The sequence below is a fragment of the Barbus barbus genome (genome assembly GCF_936440315.1).
Source record: "Barbus barbus genome assembly, chromosome: 2".
NCBI classification, from domain to species: domain Eukaryota; kingdom Metazoa; phylum Chordata; class Actinopteri; order Cypriniformes; family Cyprinidae; genus Barbus; species Barbus barbus.
This window is the reverse complement of record NC_136730.1, coordinates 21,915,501-21,930,323: the sequence shown is the minus strand read 5'-3', so window position 1 is coordinate 21,930,323 and position 14,823 is coordinate 21,915,501. Positions and strand designations below refer to the sequence as shown.

Genomic DNA, 14,823 nt, shown 5'->3' with positions numbered 1-14,823 from the left:
CCGGCCTGCGCTTTCCTGGCAGCTAAATAAAGGGAACTATCTGGAAAGAGTGAAACAAAAGAAAACAGAGTGGGGGGTGGGTTATAAACACTAACTCATTTGGTGGCTAAACATGAGCTGGAGAGCAGAGCTAGCTCTAGTGCAATATTCACACTAATCCATTCGAGGCGCGAAGGGGTAAGTTAAATCAGCAGGAATGGAGAAAAGCTATAGGGGAAGGCAGGAGAGCATATGTGAGAAAATGAGTAATAGAGAGAATATGACGTGAGAGAGAGAGGGGAAAATGCAGCAAGCCGTGAGCACTGCAGCTATGTAACACATCTATAAATAACTGAAATTACAGGCTGCCAGCGCCGCAGCGATTTCAATCCCTCTCCACGCTCAGGTCATCACCGTCTCCGCTTAGAATGAAACTATGCTGAAGCAGAAACGTGCACGCGGCGCTGCCACACAATGCCTGATGCACACATGTGGCACATCCTACTGCACCTCGGTGAACGAAAGCAACGAAACAAGGAGAAGAACAGACAGAGCCAGAGAACACCGAGTCAAGAGCAAGATAACACAGCCTTCCCTGTTAGCACACAAGGGAAAGAATAAGAAATGGAGAGAAACAGTTAGCACAAGATGGCGGCAATTGTGTAGCCTGCCGCATGAGCCTGTAGCTGTTCAGTTCCTGCCCCCTCCCCCACCCTTCCCTCCTCCTCCTCCTCCTCCACCCCCCACACACAAACACACACGCGCGCTTGCTCACTCACTCACCCGTCCTCTCGGCCTGTTCACCGTAGACATGTTTTTTCTTTTCTTCTTTCCCCCCTCTTCCCTCTCTCCAACCGCCAACAAAAGCCTTGCCCTTTCGCCGTTTTTTCTCTCTCTCTCTCTCTCTCTCTCGCTCCCTCCTCCCTCTCTCGCTCACTTGCCCTCTCTCCCTCCCTCCCCCGGCAGGTCCGTGGCTGAAGAAGCCCTGTTCACCTCCTCCTCCTCCCCTGGCCGGGCTGCATGGAGCCGCGCTTCACGGAAAACGAGGGAATGAGGAAGAGACAGACGAAGAAGCCACGCTGGTCCGGGATTCTCTCATTCTGCTGTGCGTAGCTGAGCTCGGTCTATTATTTTGCCTCCCTCTCTCGCTGACTCTTTCTCATCGATTCCCTCCGTCCGTCCGAGAACAACTGTGCTCGGTCTCTCCCGGCCGTCGTTTTCTCGTCCTCTCCTGTGTACACACACACAAGCGCAAAGACCGACAAGACTTCTCGTTCCTCTTCCTCCTTTCACATCCCAGATGAAGGTAGGATTGCTAACACAAAAGGTTTTTTGTACTGGCTCAGTTGGACGCTCTGTAGCTTGTTTTCCTTATTTCCACTTGTTTTTTTTTTCCTTCCTTCTCCCTCATTCCCCTCCCCTCTCTCAGGCTGGGGTGTGTGCGGCGAGCAGGAGACGCGAACGAAGCAGAGAGAAATGAAAGCACAAAGCAGCAAAACGCACCAGCATGAATATTAGAGATGTCGTTAAAATCCGGACTCGTTTTTCTCTCTCTCTCTTGCTCACTCACTCCCTCTCTCTAGCTCATTGTGAAACAGGAGGCCCAGCAGAGGGTGCTAGCTGTTATTACATTAACTTTCACAACTTAACCCCAAAACTACTGAATTTCTCTACTTGCCAGGCACAAAATGCACAACAGCAAGTGTTTAAGGAAATGACTACACCTACACATACATTCAACAGCTAATTTGTGTCAAAACAGCATTGTTTTGACCTAAACAAGTAAATTAAATCACAATTATAATTTGAAATATGTCAATCATGTCAGCAATTCAATCATCAGGTTTATACACACACATGCATACAGAAGAGGGGCAGGTGGTATGAGTTCATGTGCTGCTGCCTGGATAGACTCACAGGAAGTGACAACAGCTACTCAAGGGGAAATGAGGTCATGCCCTGACTTTCCCAAAGTGTGACACATTGGCCATATGCAACTGTGCACATGCACTGCAACAAACCTCTAGAGCCCACACTTGCAGCAAAAATGAACTGCACTATGAAAAAACAGAGGAGGAATGTGTATTTATGACACACCAAATACAATTTCAGGCATATAACCACATGGGTGTTTTGACTATCTACTGAAATCACAAACGAAACTGGGTCATTTTAGTTTAAGAATCTTATGGAGGAGCAGAGAGATTAGCTGTGGTTAGGCTGAGCCTTGAGACTGGAGTAGATCAACTTCTGCAAGGTTAAATTAAGGCAAGACAATATATGCGAACTGAAAGTCATCTGAAAACACCTCTTCTCACTAGGTGGCACATAGTGTAGCTGTGTCTGTTGGTGCATGTGCACGTTCCTCTTCCGGCAGTATGCTAGCAACAATAAAATGTTTTGCGCAGTACAAACAGGCTTTGTGTGACAGACAGAGATAACAAAACAGAGACAGCGAAAAGAAAAAAAAAGACAGAGATAAGGCCTTGAAGTTTGGACTGGTGGAAACAACTCAAAAACCTCAAACACCTTATATGATCATCTACTTACATAAAAATAAATAAATGAAAAATCATAATATAAAATTAACACAAATTAACTAAAACTGTATAAAAATAACACTTAAATAAATAGTAATTAAAAACTACTGCCATTTTGAATTATTCAGTCATTGACAGCACTATTGTCACACACACTCATGTTTTATGGTGACATTCCATAGGTGTAATTGTTTTATTACTGTACAATCTGTATTTTCTATCCCCTTATTCTACCCCTAAATCTACCCCCTCACACAAAACTTTCTGCTATTTTAGTTATTTAGAAAGCAAAGAAAAGAGTGTGCTTGTACACTGTAAGGAGGAACACATGGCACAAACCACCTCTACACTATGGCAACCAAACAGTTAATATGTAAATAAGATGAAATAGCAGCACCAAGATATTGGGAGGAGTTCAGCTCTGCATAAGAGAGAGAGAGCAGGAGAAAGACAGAGAGCTCTATTCCTTCAGTTCTCCATCTGCACAATTTATTTACAAACCCGCCCACTTTCAGACCTCCTATATTAGGTGGATATTTTCAAGGATATTTCAAGCCTGTGTGTGGCAAATGCTTAAGCCACCATGGAGGAAACACACTGAAATGAATGTGAACTTCTTGATCTGTACAGTGCAATCTTGACAAATTGTGCTCCTTTTAACAAGGTAGGAGCTACAGTAACCTGGAATATGACCAATCCCTTTGTTTTAGTGCCTGTAACTATTCCAGATATCCAAGCAGTCACATGAAGACATCTTATCAGTGCATGCAGAAAGGTGCAAACAGCTCAGCAGATTTCGGTCATTATTAAACATTTTGTATTTTTTCTTTTTGGTCAAAAATACAATAAAATTGTGAAATATTTTTTAAGACTTTCAATATAACTGTTTTCTATTTTAATGGATTTTAAAAATTAATTTATTCCAGAAATAGCTGAATTTTCAACAGCCATTATTCCAGTCTTCAGCGTCACATTATCCTTCAGAAATTAAATATGCGCCTTTGGTTGTCAAGAAATACTTAATAATGAAAACTTATTGATATGTTATTGATAACTTATTAATATACTGTATTATGTAGTATAAATACCTTATTAATCTCAAAGGATGCAAGTCCTTGAGTTATACAAGCTGCTAGCAAAGCACTACAGTTTACTGGTGTTCATTCTCAGCTTCAGTGCGCACAGCTTGAGCAGCAATGCATAACATTAATAACTACAACTGGGACTGTCGTATACATATCATTATAAAGACAACACTACTGTAATAAAAAATTGTGAATTCTTTGGGGTTTATTTGCCGTGTTCAAACGCATTGTTATGGGAAGAGCCAAGAACGCAGTGTTACGCATCTGACTAGTGCATAACTTAGTTCATGAGTACAACTTGTGTATATCCATATTTTTGTGCATAAAGTTGTAATATTATGTTTATGTTCTATAAATATTTGATTCTCAAATAGCCTCATTAACTACGCTAAAACCTTTAAGCTGTGAAAAATTTTGTACAAACTATTTCATGATCTTGCACCACCACCTCTTAAACAATGTGTGACTTTCTGTGAGGACAATATCAGGCATACTAGGTCATCAGTTAGAGGTGACTTCAACTAAATTTCAAGTTTTTGGACAATCAGCTTTTTCAGTTAGGGCAGCAGAAAGATGGAATTTAATACCTGTTTATATTAGAGAGTGTACAAACTACGCTTAAAGTATGGCTTAAATCAAATATGTGATCATTGACTTGATTTTTTAATTTAATGGAGTATGATGTGATATTGTATGTGCAGATGTATTGTAGGGACTGCAGATGCAAATGAGCTTTATAGCTAACTCTGGCACAACCCTTTTGTTGTGCATTGTCCCTGTATAAATACACTAAACTAAATTAAACCCCGTAACTGAAGTAACAAGCGCTTCAGTTTACTGGTGTTCATTCAGCTCTTCAGCTACAGCGCACGCAGCTCCAACAGCAATGCTGCTGTATAAAACAGAGGTATTCATTTGTTACTTTTTCAAAATTATTGGTGCATTATTAATAATAACCACCAATTTAATTTTTCTCTTATTATTTTCATCAACAATATGGTTTAGTAATTAAAATCATTTCATTATTGTCCACTCAGAGGCTATTCCAGTTTATTGATTTATGGCGCATGCATTTTGATTCTTTACACGCAAGTGATGTCCATTGACTTGTTTCCATTATTTATACATTATTTTATTTGTAAGACTTTTTTTATGAGGAAATTTGGTAAAAGGAGAGTAAAATTATTTTTTAGACGTACACTGTTCAAACTAGGCTGCTTATGTTGAGGTGTTTGGGACGTGGCTTTTAATGATGAGACCTTTTTGTAATCAGGCTCTCAAAAATGATATTATAATTTGGATTTAGACTTATAGGCCAACGTATCGGTTATTGGCTTTAAAATATAAAGGATTATCGTTTATCAGTATCGGCCCAAATTTTCATATCGGTGTATCCCTAGGTGTGCTGCTAAATATTTTTGTGGAAACCATGATACATTTTTTTTTCAGGATTCTGTGATAAATTGAGAATTCAAAAGAACAGCATCTTGAACATTTTAAATCTGATCAACAATTTTTAATGTTACCTAGTTTTGATGAATTTAATGCTTCCTTAATGAATAAAATTAATAATTTATATAGAAGTTTTATCTGTCTATCTCTTTTAATCTTGCCGACCCCAAACTATTGAATGGTTGTACATTGAAGGGACTTTCAAAGAAACATCTAATCGCCAAAATATCCTGTGGCGTGCCATTTTAAATTGGACCAATAAGCATTCCCCTCAAACTAGGGATAGTTGTTTACCTCAAATATCTTTTCATGATACTTCAAAGCCAAAATTGAAAATATAATTGGGTGAATCTAACAGATCTAAAGTGTAACTAGACTTCTAAAAATTTCTCTCCGCCATCGTCACTAATTAAAGTTAATTACATTTTTTTTCCAGAAACATTTTTCTCATATTGGTTGAAAGTCTCTTCACATTCTGATAGCAGTCAATAATTAAAGTGGTCTATCGGAAGTCTCAGGACCATATAATGTTCATCCAATCATTTCATAATTTAGCCCCGGGGTCCATTTAATATGGGGTTTCGGTACCCATTATTACCTCAAACCCAGGTAGCAAAATGCTAAAAATACTCCTTGGCATTTGCAACACCCTAACAAACACCCACAAAACCCCAGCGTCATGGAGGTAACTTTCGCACAGTCAAGAAAAATGTACAAATATACTTAACAGCCAGTTCCTTTTGCTATTGATAATGAACATCCTCTGTGTTTAACAGTTTCTCATACAAAGCACTTTCTTCGAAACCTTGTTAAATATCACACTTTCACACACACAAGTTTTCTCACTTTCATCTAGAACTCTTACAGCCTAACACTGTAATGATATCCCTGGCCACAACCTAAAATCTGTGTCCTGCTTAGGTGAAAATGAATTACACTGTCAGGACCTGAGAGAGAGAGTTTAGAATCCATAATTAGGACTAGACTGCAGACTAATGTGGAGTACAGCAGATAGAGATGGAGGGATGGAGAGAGAGAGGATTAATGAAGGAAGGCCTGATGTGTAGCATTGGTTTCCTGAACCCATTAAACACGACGGCTATTAATGACCCATACAGAACACACCAAACCCCTCTAAAACACACACACACACACAACAAAACACAACAAAACACAATGCACATACACTCACAAATGAGAATATACATTCAGTATTGTGGTACAATGATGCAGGCATGCTCAAACACACACTGTATGCACAGTGGTGTGAAAAAGTGTTGGCCCCCTTCCAGATTTTTTTATTTTTTTGCATGTTTGTCACACTTTGTTTCAGATCGTCAAACAAATTTAAAAACCTTAATTTAAAAACTGCATGTTGTGTTTACTTGTGCTATCTTTGATTAGTATTTAAATTTTTGTTGATGATCTGAAACATTAAAGTGTGACAAACATGCAATAAAATAAAAAATCAGGAAGGGGGCCAACACTTTTTCACACCACTGTATACCTACATTCACTCGTATCAACATGAGGGTGAGTAAATGACGGAATTTTCACTTTTGGGTGAACCACCCCTTCAAGGTTACACTAACTATTACATCAACTAAATATGCATGACTAATCATGAAGACTGCTGTGACTTCCCCAACATAAAGTATACTGGAATCTAGTGCTCATGTGTGTGGGTAGTACAGGTTCAGAGTTTGATTGGGTGACCTAATCTGCCTCAGAGGATTAACATCATCACCCAGTCTCAGTCTACACCACTCTGCTCACTGCAGGGTTATACCAAACAAATAAATAAATACAAAATAAAAACGCCCTGCAAGTATGAATTAGGCCAGACCAATTTATTGCACAGTGTTTAACTATTTGATGATCAGTATCTGACAATAACAGACCATTTTCTTCAATATGTGTTAGAACAGATAGAACAAGAGACAGACAGACAGACAGCTAGATGAGGCCATGAGGAACCCAGGAAAAAAGATACTTGTGTGCCGATTCAATATATTGCAATAATTGAGTATTACGATTATATAACTATTGCAATTCCATATTACAATTTATTGTGATTTTTGTTTGCTTGTTAAAGACTAGACAATGGAAAATACTTGATCATACCGTTCTGTACCAAGACTGTAACCTATATGATGAGTCATATTAACAAAACAATGCATCACATCTATCTGAACTTATATTTCAGGAGCATACACATAAACAGTGTATATTTTAAAGTACATTGAACCATTAAACTTTCAAGTACCAAACCCTGAACTTGCACATGAATATAATAGTCCAATGTTCAACAAAATGAGTAGAAAAAATACTTTCTGAAATAACGCGCTATGTTATTTTGCATACCGTTTTAGTCATGTTTAGTCAAGTTTTCCCGGCAGTGTGTAAAATCCAAAGTGTTTCCACACTTGGGATTCAAAACGTGAAGGTGCAGAAAGAATTCTCGAAGAGGTCTGATTCTCTGCCTCCATTTCTCACGCCGTCTTGAAATGTACACAACGTCATCTAATGCAGCGGCACTGCGCACGCAGAACGATCCTTGTATGACATCAAAGCACCCCGAGAGCTACAGAGAGCAGACGGCTCCACATGCTTTCGAATCGCTCTCGTGGTACTTTGATGTCATACGCTGATCGTCTGCACGGTCCTGCTCCAAGTCGAACACACCTATACATTTCACTCTCTGTTGGAATGAAAGTGGCAACTTCTCCGCACCACCTCTTAGGAAATTAAAATAATTAAATATAAATCGATTCTGATAAACCAATCGATTTTTCTAAATCGTTTTAAAAAGAATCGTGATAGTTAGGTGAATCGATTTTTTCTCCCACCCCTAGTGACTAAAGAAAAAAGTTGGGAGAGCCATATATGAAACCTGTGTTCTACACTGTTTAGCCCCCCCCACTCACCCTCGTATCTAAAACATGCATACTTTTTTTTTTTCTCAAATTTTATTTGAATGGTTAAAATAAATGTTAGTAACTAGTAAAAGTTAGTAAATAGAGCATATCAAAAGCATGTTTAACCAACTGCATTCATAAAACGTTAACATTAAATAATTTATTAAAAATCTTTCAATATTAGGGCCTATGAAATTTTTTATTTTTTCAGTAATTCTATGTTGTCTGTTTTAATTGTTTCTGGAACAGTGCTAACCAAATGAAGGCATAAAACAATTTGATTATTTTTCAAATGTAATCAAATTAAAATGTCATAATTCCTTCTAGTTTCTGACCAACAGTGTAGCACAACAGACATTTGCTGATAATATTCAAATATGGAAGAAAAAAAATTGTGATATTCCATAAAGTTTCAATAATTGTATTATTGTTATTAGTAGCAGTATTATGACTATTTAATATTATTATCATTATTATTATTATTACTATGAGAAGTAAAGTCTAGTGTACAATAGTGACATCTCTGTCACAATTACTTCAAATCAAGCCAAACATTTATTTTGATGAGCTATCATGAAGTCAGAGTGTCTGTGTGTATAGGATAACTTTAATCAAATGAAACTCATGAAATTAACTTTTAGAGTAGCTCTAGAGATGTGAGAAGTTTATGTGCAGTGTTCTCATAAGAGATGGCAGACAGAAAACACCATGAGCATCACATATGCTTGAGCATGTGAAGACGACAAAACTGCCTCTCTCATTCATGCAGACTTTATATTTAAATAGCAGTCTTTTTGCACTTTAATATTAAAAGACACTAGTCCATACTGCAATTTAATGGTGCAGCCCGACTTTTGATTTATTCATCCAAAATTTCCCAAATTCCATGACATACAGCTTATACTGTAAAATCTTTTTTTTTTTTTCTCACCACAGTAATTTAATGTAAGTGAGCAAAAAATATGTAAATGATTAAAGGAAATGCACTCAATTCCTCTCAGATATATCAGCCCTTTGGATTTTTAAGGAGAACATGGTTGTGAAACAACCATGTTCTTTCTGTAAACAAACCCAGCCAACGGTCGCTCAACTGATGAACTGCCATGGCTTTTACCTGAGGCTCCTGTTTATCTACTGACCAATCAGAAACCAAAGACCATCTCCAGGCCAAACATAAACAAACAGTAACCAAATCAAACACTTCTCCTCCAAACTGCAAACACTACAGCTCTAGAAAGATAAAACAAGCATTTTCCAGCTCAAAAACAACATCCCACACCTGTTAATCTCCCTGTGTATCCTGCGTGTGTGTGTGTGTAGAGGGTTAAAAAGATCCAGCAGGATTTCAGACAGTGTCATCGCCCTGAACTCCTGACATTCCTCTAACCCCCCGCCCCCCCTCGCGTGAGCTGAGAAAATGGCCGGCTAGCTCAAAGACACACTCACACACACAAAGTCTCTGATCCCAAAGTCCAAGCGTGTTAATCTCCAGACTGAAGTGATCACCACACATACACCAAACACTTACAAACACATGCAAAGTGAGAACAACAAAGTAAAAAAGGGCTTGAGATAGAGACCTACTGTGTAGTTTGGCCTGGCAAACTTCCCACATGCTTTTTTTTTCTTATGACTCGACTAACCCCTCCCCCTCTTTCGACGTCCTCCCTCTTCCTTTCCTGTCCTCCCTCCCCTTCCGCTGCACAGCAAAGTCCACCTATCTATAGAAATGCTACCAGAAACCCTTCCTGTTTACCTTTAACCCCTCATGTCCCTCCCCAGATCAGTGAACCTGACGTCACCCGTCATTCGATGCTGACCTTAGATCAGTGCTCTAGGGAGAAACAGAGCTGTCAGACTGGTTGAATGAGGGAATGTCCATCTGTGGTAGTCGGCTAGTGGCAGACAATAGAAACGAATGCACATGCATACCGAACTGAACTAGGTGAAGGAAAATGGGTTCGAGACACTTCCACACACAGATGGGGGGCACAAGCACTCAAGACTCAGACATACAGCGGGAGGTGATCAGGTGTCAGGTTACGGTGCTGGTTGGAGGCTCTGCCTGACAGACCGGCTCAGTTATATAAACCTCACAGACGCAGGGTCAGGAAGCAGCAAAGCAAGTTGGCCACGCACAGGCATGCACTCACACAAAGAGGCGGATGAACACACACAGACCGGTTTTACTCACACAGCGCATTCACACGGCACATGGTAGGAGGCCTGCAAGCAAAAGCACACACACACACACACACACACACACCGTACTTCACACCACATTGGTTATTGGGGAGGCGGTAGACAAACTTTAGCCATTTTCACTTTTGCATTAAGACACCTGTATCTTTTTCCCTTGGTTTTCTCCACACAGACACAAACAATGAATAAATCTGAAAAATAGAAAATTAAAGGCCAAAGTATACTTTTTTTTACGTGTACAATTGCAATTCCTCTCCTTGCCTCCTGGCCAGTGTTTGTGCAATCTCTCGCCACAAGTTAAAACCCATATAAATATCTTCGCATTCTTTCATGCTACACTTGTACAAATGAGGATATTTTCTAACCTCTTCGCACAATCTCTCGTCTATGTAGGTCTCTATTGTCGCTGTAGCTAAACCGCATTCCGGTTTGTTCTGTTTATGCAGTTTTTCTTCGGCTACCTTGTGAATTGATACCTTCACGACAGGGTTGCCATTTTGCAGATAAACTAATTACTGCAAGAGAGTTAAATGCACATGTGCGACGTACTTTGTACGTGCAGTTAAAAAAAATCTGGCGGTGCGCGTACAGTACTATTCTGATGATGAAATTCACATCACACGCACTGTATGCTGTCCCTCGCATACGTGTAAAAAGTGAAGTATACTTTGGCCTTAAGCAGCATCACAAAAGCTTGATTAATCTGCACTGGAAATGTCAATAATGTAAATGTCACTAAATTGTAAATAATCTAAATTATTATAATTGTGTACATATACACTCTCAGAAAAAAGGTACAAAAGCTTTCACTGAGTACCTTTTCAAAAAGTACAATTTTGTACATTTTGGTTACCAATATGTAGAGTACGAGGTACCAGTAGGAACCCTTTAGGTACAAAGGTGTACCTTTCAAAAAGGTACCGACCCAGAGAAAGCTTTTGTACCTTTTTGAAGAGGGTACAAAAAATGATTTAAATTAGAGACCCAGAAACCAACAACATCACAAGCCTTTTGATCAAAAACATTGTAAAAAAAACGGTAATATTGTGATATTTTATTGCATTTTAAAATAGCAGTTTTCTATTTGTATATATTTTAAAATACAATGTATTCCTGTGATGGCAAAGCTGAATTTTCAGTAGGCTTGCTGCGATAGACGGTGTTGGCGGTGATACCGGTGTTAAGCCGCAACACCGGTTACGTCACTTGCGGCACCGTCCCTCACTGTAATTTAGATTTTTTTAATAGTAATCAAATCATTTAGCGCAGTTAGAAAACAGACATTACAATTAAAACTGAACGCGGCTGCTCAATGCAGCACACAGAACGAACGACAGTCGCGCATCACAGATTAGATTTCATTTCTCACGTGAGGAGAGTGAGGCGAGCTGACAGATAAGAAGAGTGAGGTGACAGACAAGACGATGGCAGAAGAGTTTCAAAACGAAATCTAAAAGCGCCGGTTTTAAAAATATTTCAGATTTTGAAAAGCCTGTTGACCAGCCATTTATCTAAGGTGATATTGGAAGGTTTTTTAACATTTGTTTCTCATTTATTTGGTTCCACAGTATTTGCTGATTTTTATGTTATTTAAACTGTGATATTTTCCCCATTATTTTACATCAAGGTGTATGCAGTCCGTGCCTCCAAACTTTCTTAATCGCTAATAAACGTTCTGCGTTTTATAATTATTTGTTCCTCAGTCTTTACTGATTTTCAGTTGTTATTTTATATTAGGCATATAGCATGGTGTATTTTTATTTGTTTTGTTAATAAAAGTTATGTTTTATGTTGTATTTTGTTGTTGCTTGAATTGAATTCAAGCAATTGATGCCAAATATGTAAAAAAGTGTAAGTAAAATGTGCACGGTGCTTTTACAAGCCATTTAAGCAAAGGAAAGTGAGGGAAAGTGGGAAAACTGAAACGTGCTCAAAACACATTTCTTATTATCAATTAACTAATTAGTTATCAATTTAAAACAGTTGTGCTAATATTTTTTAGAACCTATTTATTTCAGGATACTTGCATGAATAAAAAGTTTTGTAACATCATGCATACTTTTACTGTCACCTTTGATCAATTAAATGCATCATTGCTGAATACAAGTACTCTGCTAATTTCTTAAAAAAAAAAATGGTACAGATCCTAGACTTTTGAAATGTAATGTAATGCATTTTGTCCAAATAAACAAATATTTTTGGCCATCAGTGGAGAAAGATTCTCTATGCAGCCATAATGTGTAGCTGCAGCATCTACCAGCAACTTCTGCTAACCTTGATTGGACACAACAACAAACCCGCAATTCATAGTTAGAAGTTAATACTCATTTCACGTGTAAAGAAGTCATTTAGATAGAAGATAAATGTACAGCATAAAATAACCTATTTACTTCCAAGAGTCTGAAAGAAGATAGAAGATATAGCCTATTAAAAAAAAATAAAAAAAAATGAAATATTATGACCCCTTTAAAAACAGATCCATCATCTGGATCCCATCCAGACAGTAGGTTGGGGGGTTTGTGTGTGAATGTGAGTGATGTGGATTGGTATTTGCATCTATGTTGCTGAATGTTCATTCTGCACAAAGAAAGCAGCAGCACAAAGGGGCTCTGTTCATGCCGTCAGCCGGTCTCGCTCGCTCTCTTGGGCCCTCACGCTATCACACCACCCTGTAACACTGTGACCACCACTGCTTTGCCCTGTCACTCGATCCAAACCGTTTTTCACATTTTACCTACACTGATTCTCAAACTGTCATATCTAAATGGCAGTTTATTTATTTAACCATCTTCAACATTTTAAATTTTGCTCAACAGAGCAGCTTACACAATATTATTTCATATTGATTCATATCACAAGAAAGGTTCATCAGAATGTGAAGATATGATATGACATTTCCCATAGACTGTTGTGAAAATGCCCCTTTTTTAACATAACAGATCTAACCTAAGGAAAATACCTGTGTAAAAGTACAGACATGTGTACAGTTTTTGTTGTCATGTAAGAGTCTAATGGGGTTTTATTTCTGTATTTGGGGGCTGAGTTGGCCTTTACATGCATTACATGATGGAGCGGTATCTTTGCAGTAGCGTGATAGAAAGTTCCCAAGTATGTAACTTGATTCAGTCTGAACATGTTCAACCATGATCTTGTACTTTCTACAAGCATTTAACCCAAGTAAACCACACACAAAAACAGTCATTCCCCTCTACTGCAGCTAAAGTAACATATAGGTGAAGAAGTCAAGTTTCAGTATTGAAACACCAACCCCTCGTGGTCCAGAGGCTTAGAAAGACATTAAAGCACAAACTCGCCCACGAGTCCCTCAGGGAGAGAGAGAAGGTCGAGTGCATCTCTCTCTTTTACCCTGGGACTGCCTCGCATTATACATCTGTTGGCTTTCCACAGCCCAGTGCACATGAATGGCTCATCTCTCTCTCTCTCGCTCAGACACACACACACACACACATAAATGCAGACAGACACTGCAACACAAACACACTCACTACAGGAAGTCACACGATATGAACCCTGATCCACATCCTGCCTCTGCTTTAAATAAGGATCTGTGAGGACAGACAGATTGGATAAAGGAGAAGATAACAATCCATCTCATTTGCTTTGGCTTTCATTATCTACACAAAGTCTAGTTGAGTTGTATTATAATCTACACCATTAGCTTGATGCACCAATAGGCTACTACAATTCAGGGCCAATCCGATATTTATTTTCATGTTATGAGCAATAACCAATAAATGGCCAATTTTAAATGTCAATAATATTTTGTCTAAATAAATACACAAAATATATCACAACTCAATGGATATTCATTTTGAGATCTGTTAAAGATCTCATGCAATTGTGTTATTAGCCTTTTTAAAGATTACTTTAAATGAGTGTTGAGGGCAAAGGGAATCTAAAACTGGAAATGATTATGCACAATAAAATATACTAATCTCTATATATCCAACATTGACAATACAGCAAAAAATTCTTCTATTGGCCAATAATCGATATTGTAAAATATATTACAGTCAAACCCTCTACTGACACACAAAGTGTGGAAAAACAAGAGCACTGGCAACTCATAATCTGTATTTGGGTAGGTGTTATTTGTGCACACATGTCTGACAAGGAGAGCACTCCGTGTGCCCAGCAGAACTGGTGGAAAGAGTTCACGATTGCGTGCGTGCGTGTGTGTGTGTGTGCGAGCGTGTGTGTGTGTGGCAGCTGAATCACTGAGCCTCAACTCCCTGTGTCAGCAGCAAAGAGCTGAGGGGAAAGACTGATGTTCCTGCATCACGAGAGAGAGAGAGAGACAGACAGCGAAAGAGAAAGAGTTGACACTGTCAGGCAGTACTGCTGAAAGCACTGCCAGCTGCTTGCAATCACAGACTAGACAGCACTCTTGGTCTTTTCCCTCTCTCTCGTTCTCCATTTCCCTCAGAAAACCTTATTATCAACATCTCCCTTCTGCCTGCACTCACACAGAAACACTAATCTCACATGAACACACGCAGACAGAAAAACCACAAGCCAGACCCACTCTAGCCAGCCGGAGTGCACCTCCCGCTATCCTACGGTTGGCCTGACCCACATCTTGTTAAAGCCTTAAGTACGCTTAGCCCCAGTAAGTCCAAAACACTA

The 14,823-nt window shown here is 38.9% G+C and overlaps 1 protein-coding gene across 5 annotated transcripts in view; it reads right to left on the bottom strand.

Moving 5' to 3' along the window:
- LOC306877482 (chromodomain-helicase-DNA-binding protein 9-like) overlaps nucleotides 1-14,823 on the bottom strand; it is a 60,294-nt gene that overhangs the window by 34,843 nt on the left and 10,628 nt on the right. The window contains exon 1 of one of the 5 annotated variants that reach the window (XM_079429252.1): nucleotides 763-1,533. The exons of the other annotated variants lie outside the window; for them this stretch is intronic. Coding sequence (XP_079285378.1) covers nucleotides 763-792 — 30 coding nt within the window. The 5' untranslated portion in view covers nucleotides 793-1,533. Of the gene's footprint in view, nucleotides 1-762; nucleotides 1,534-14,823 lie in introns of those variants that run through there. 5 annotated transcript variants of the gene reach the window in all.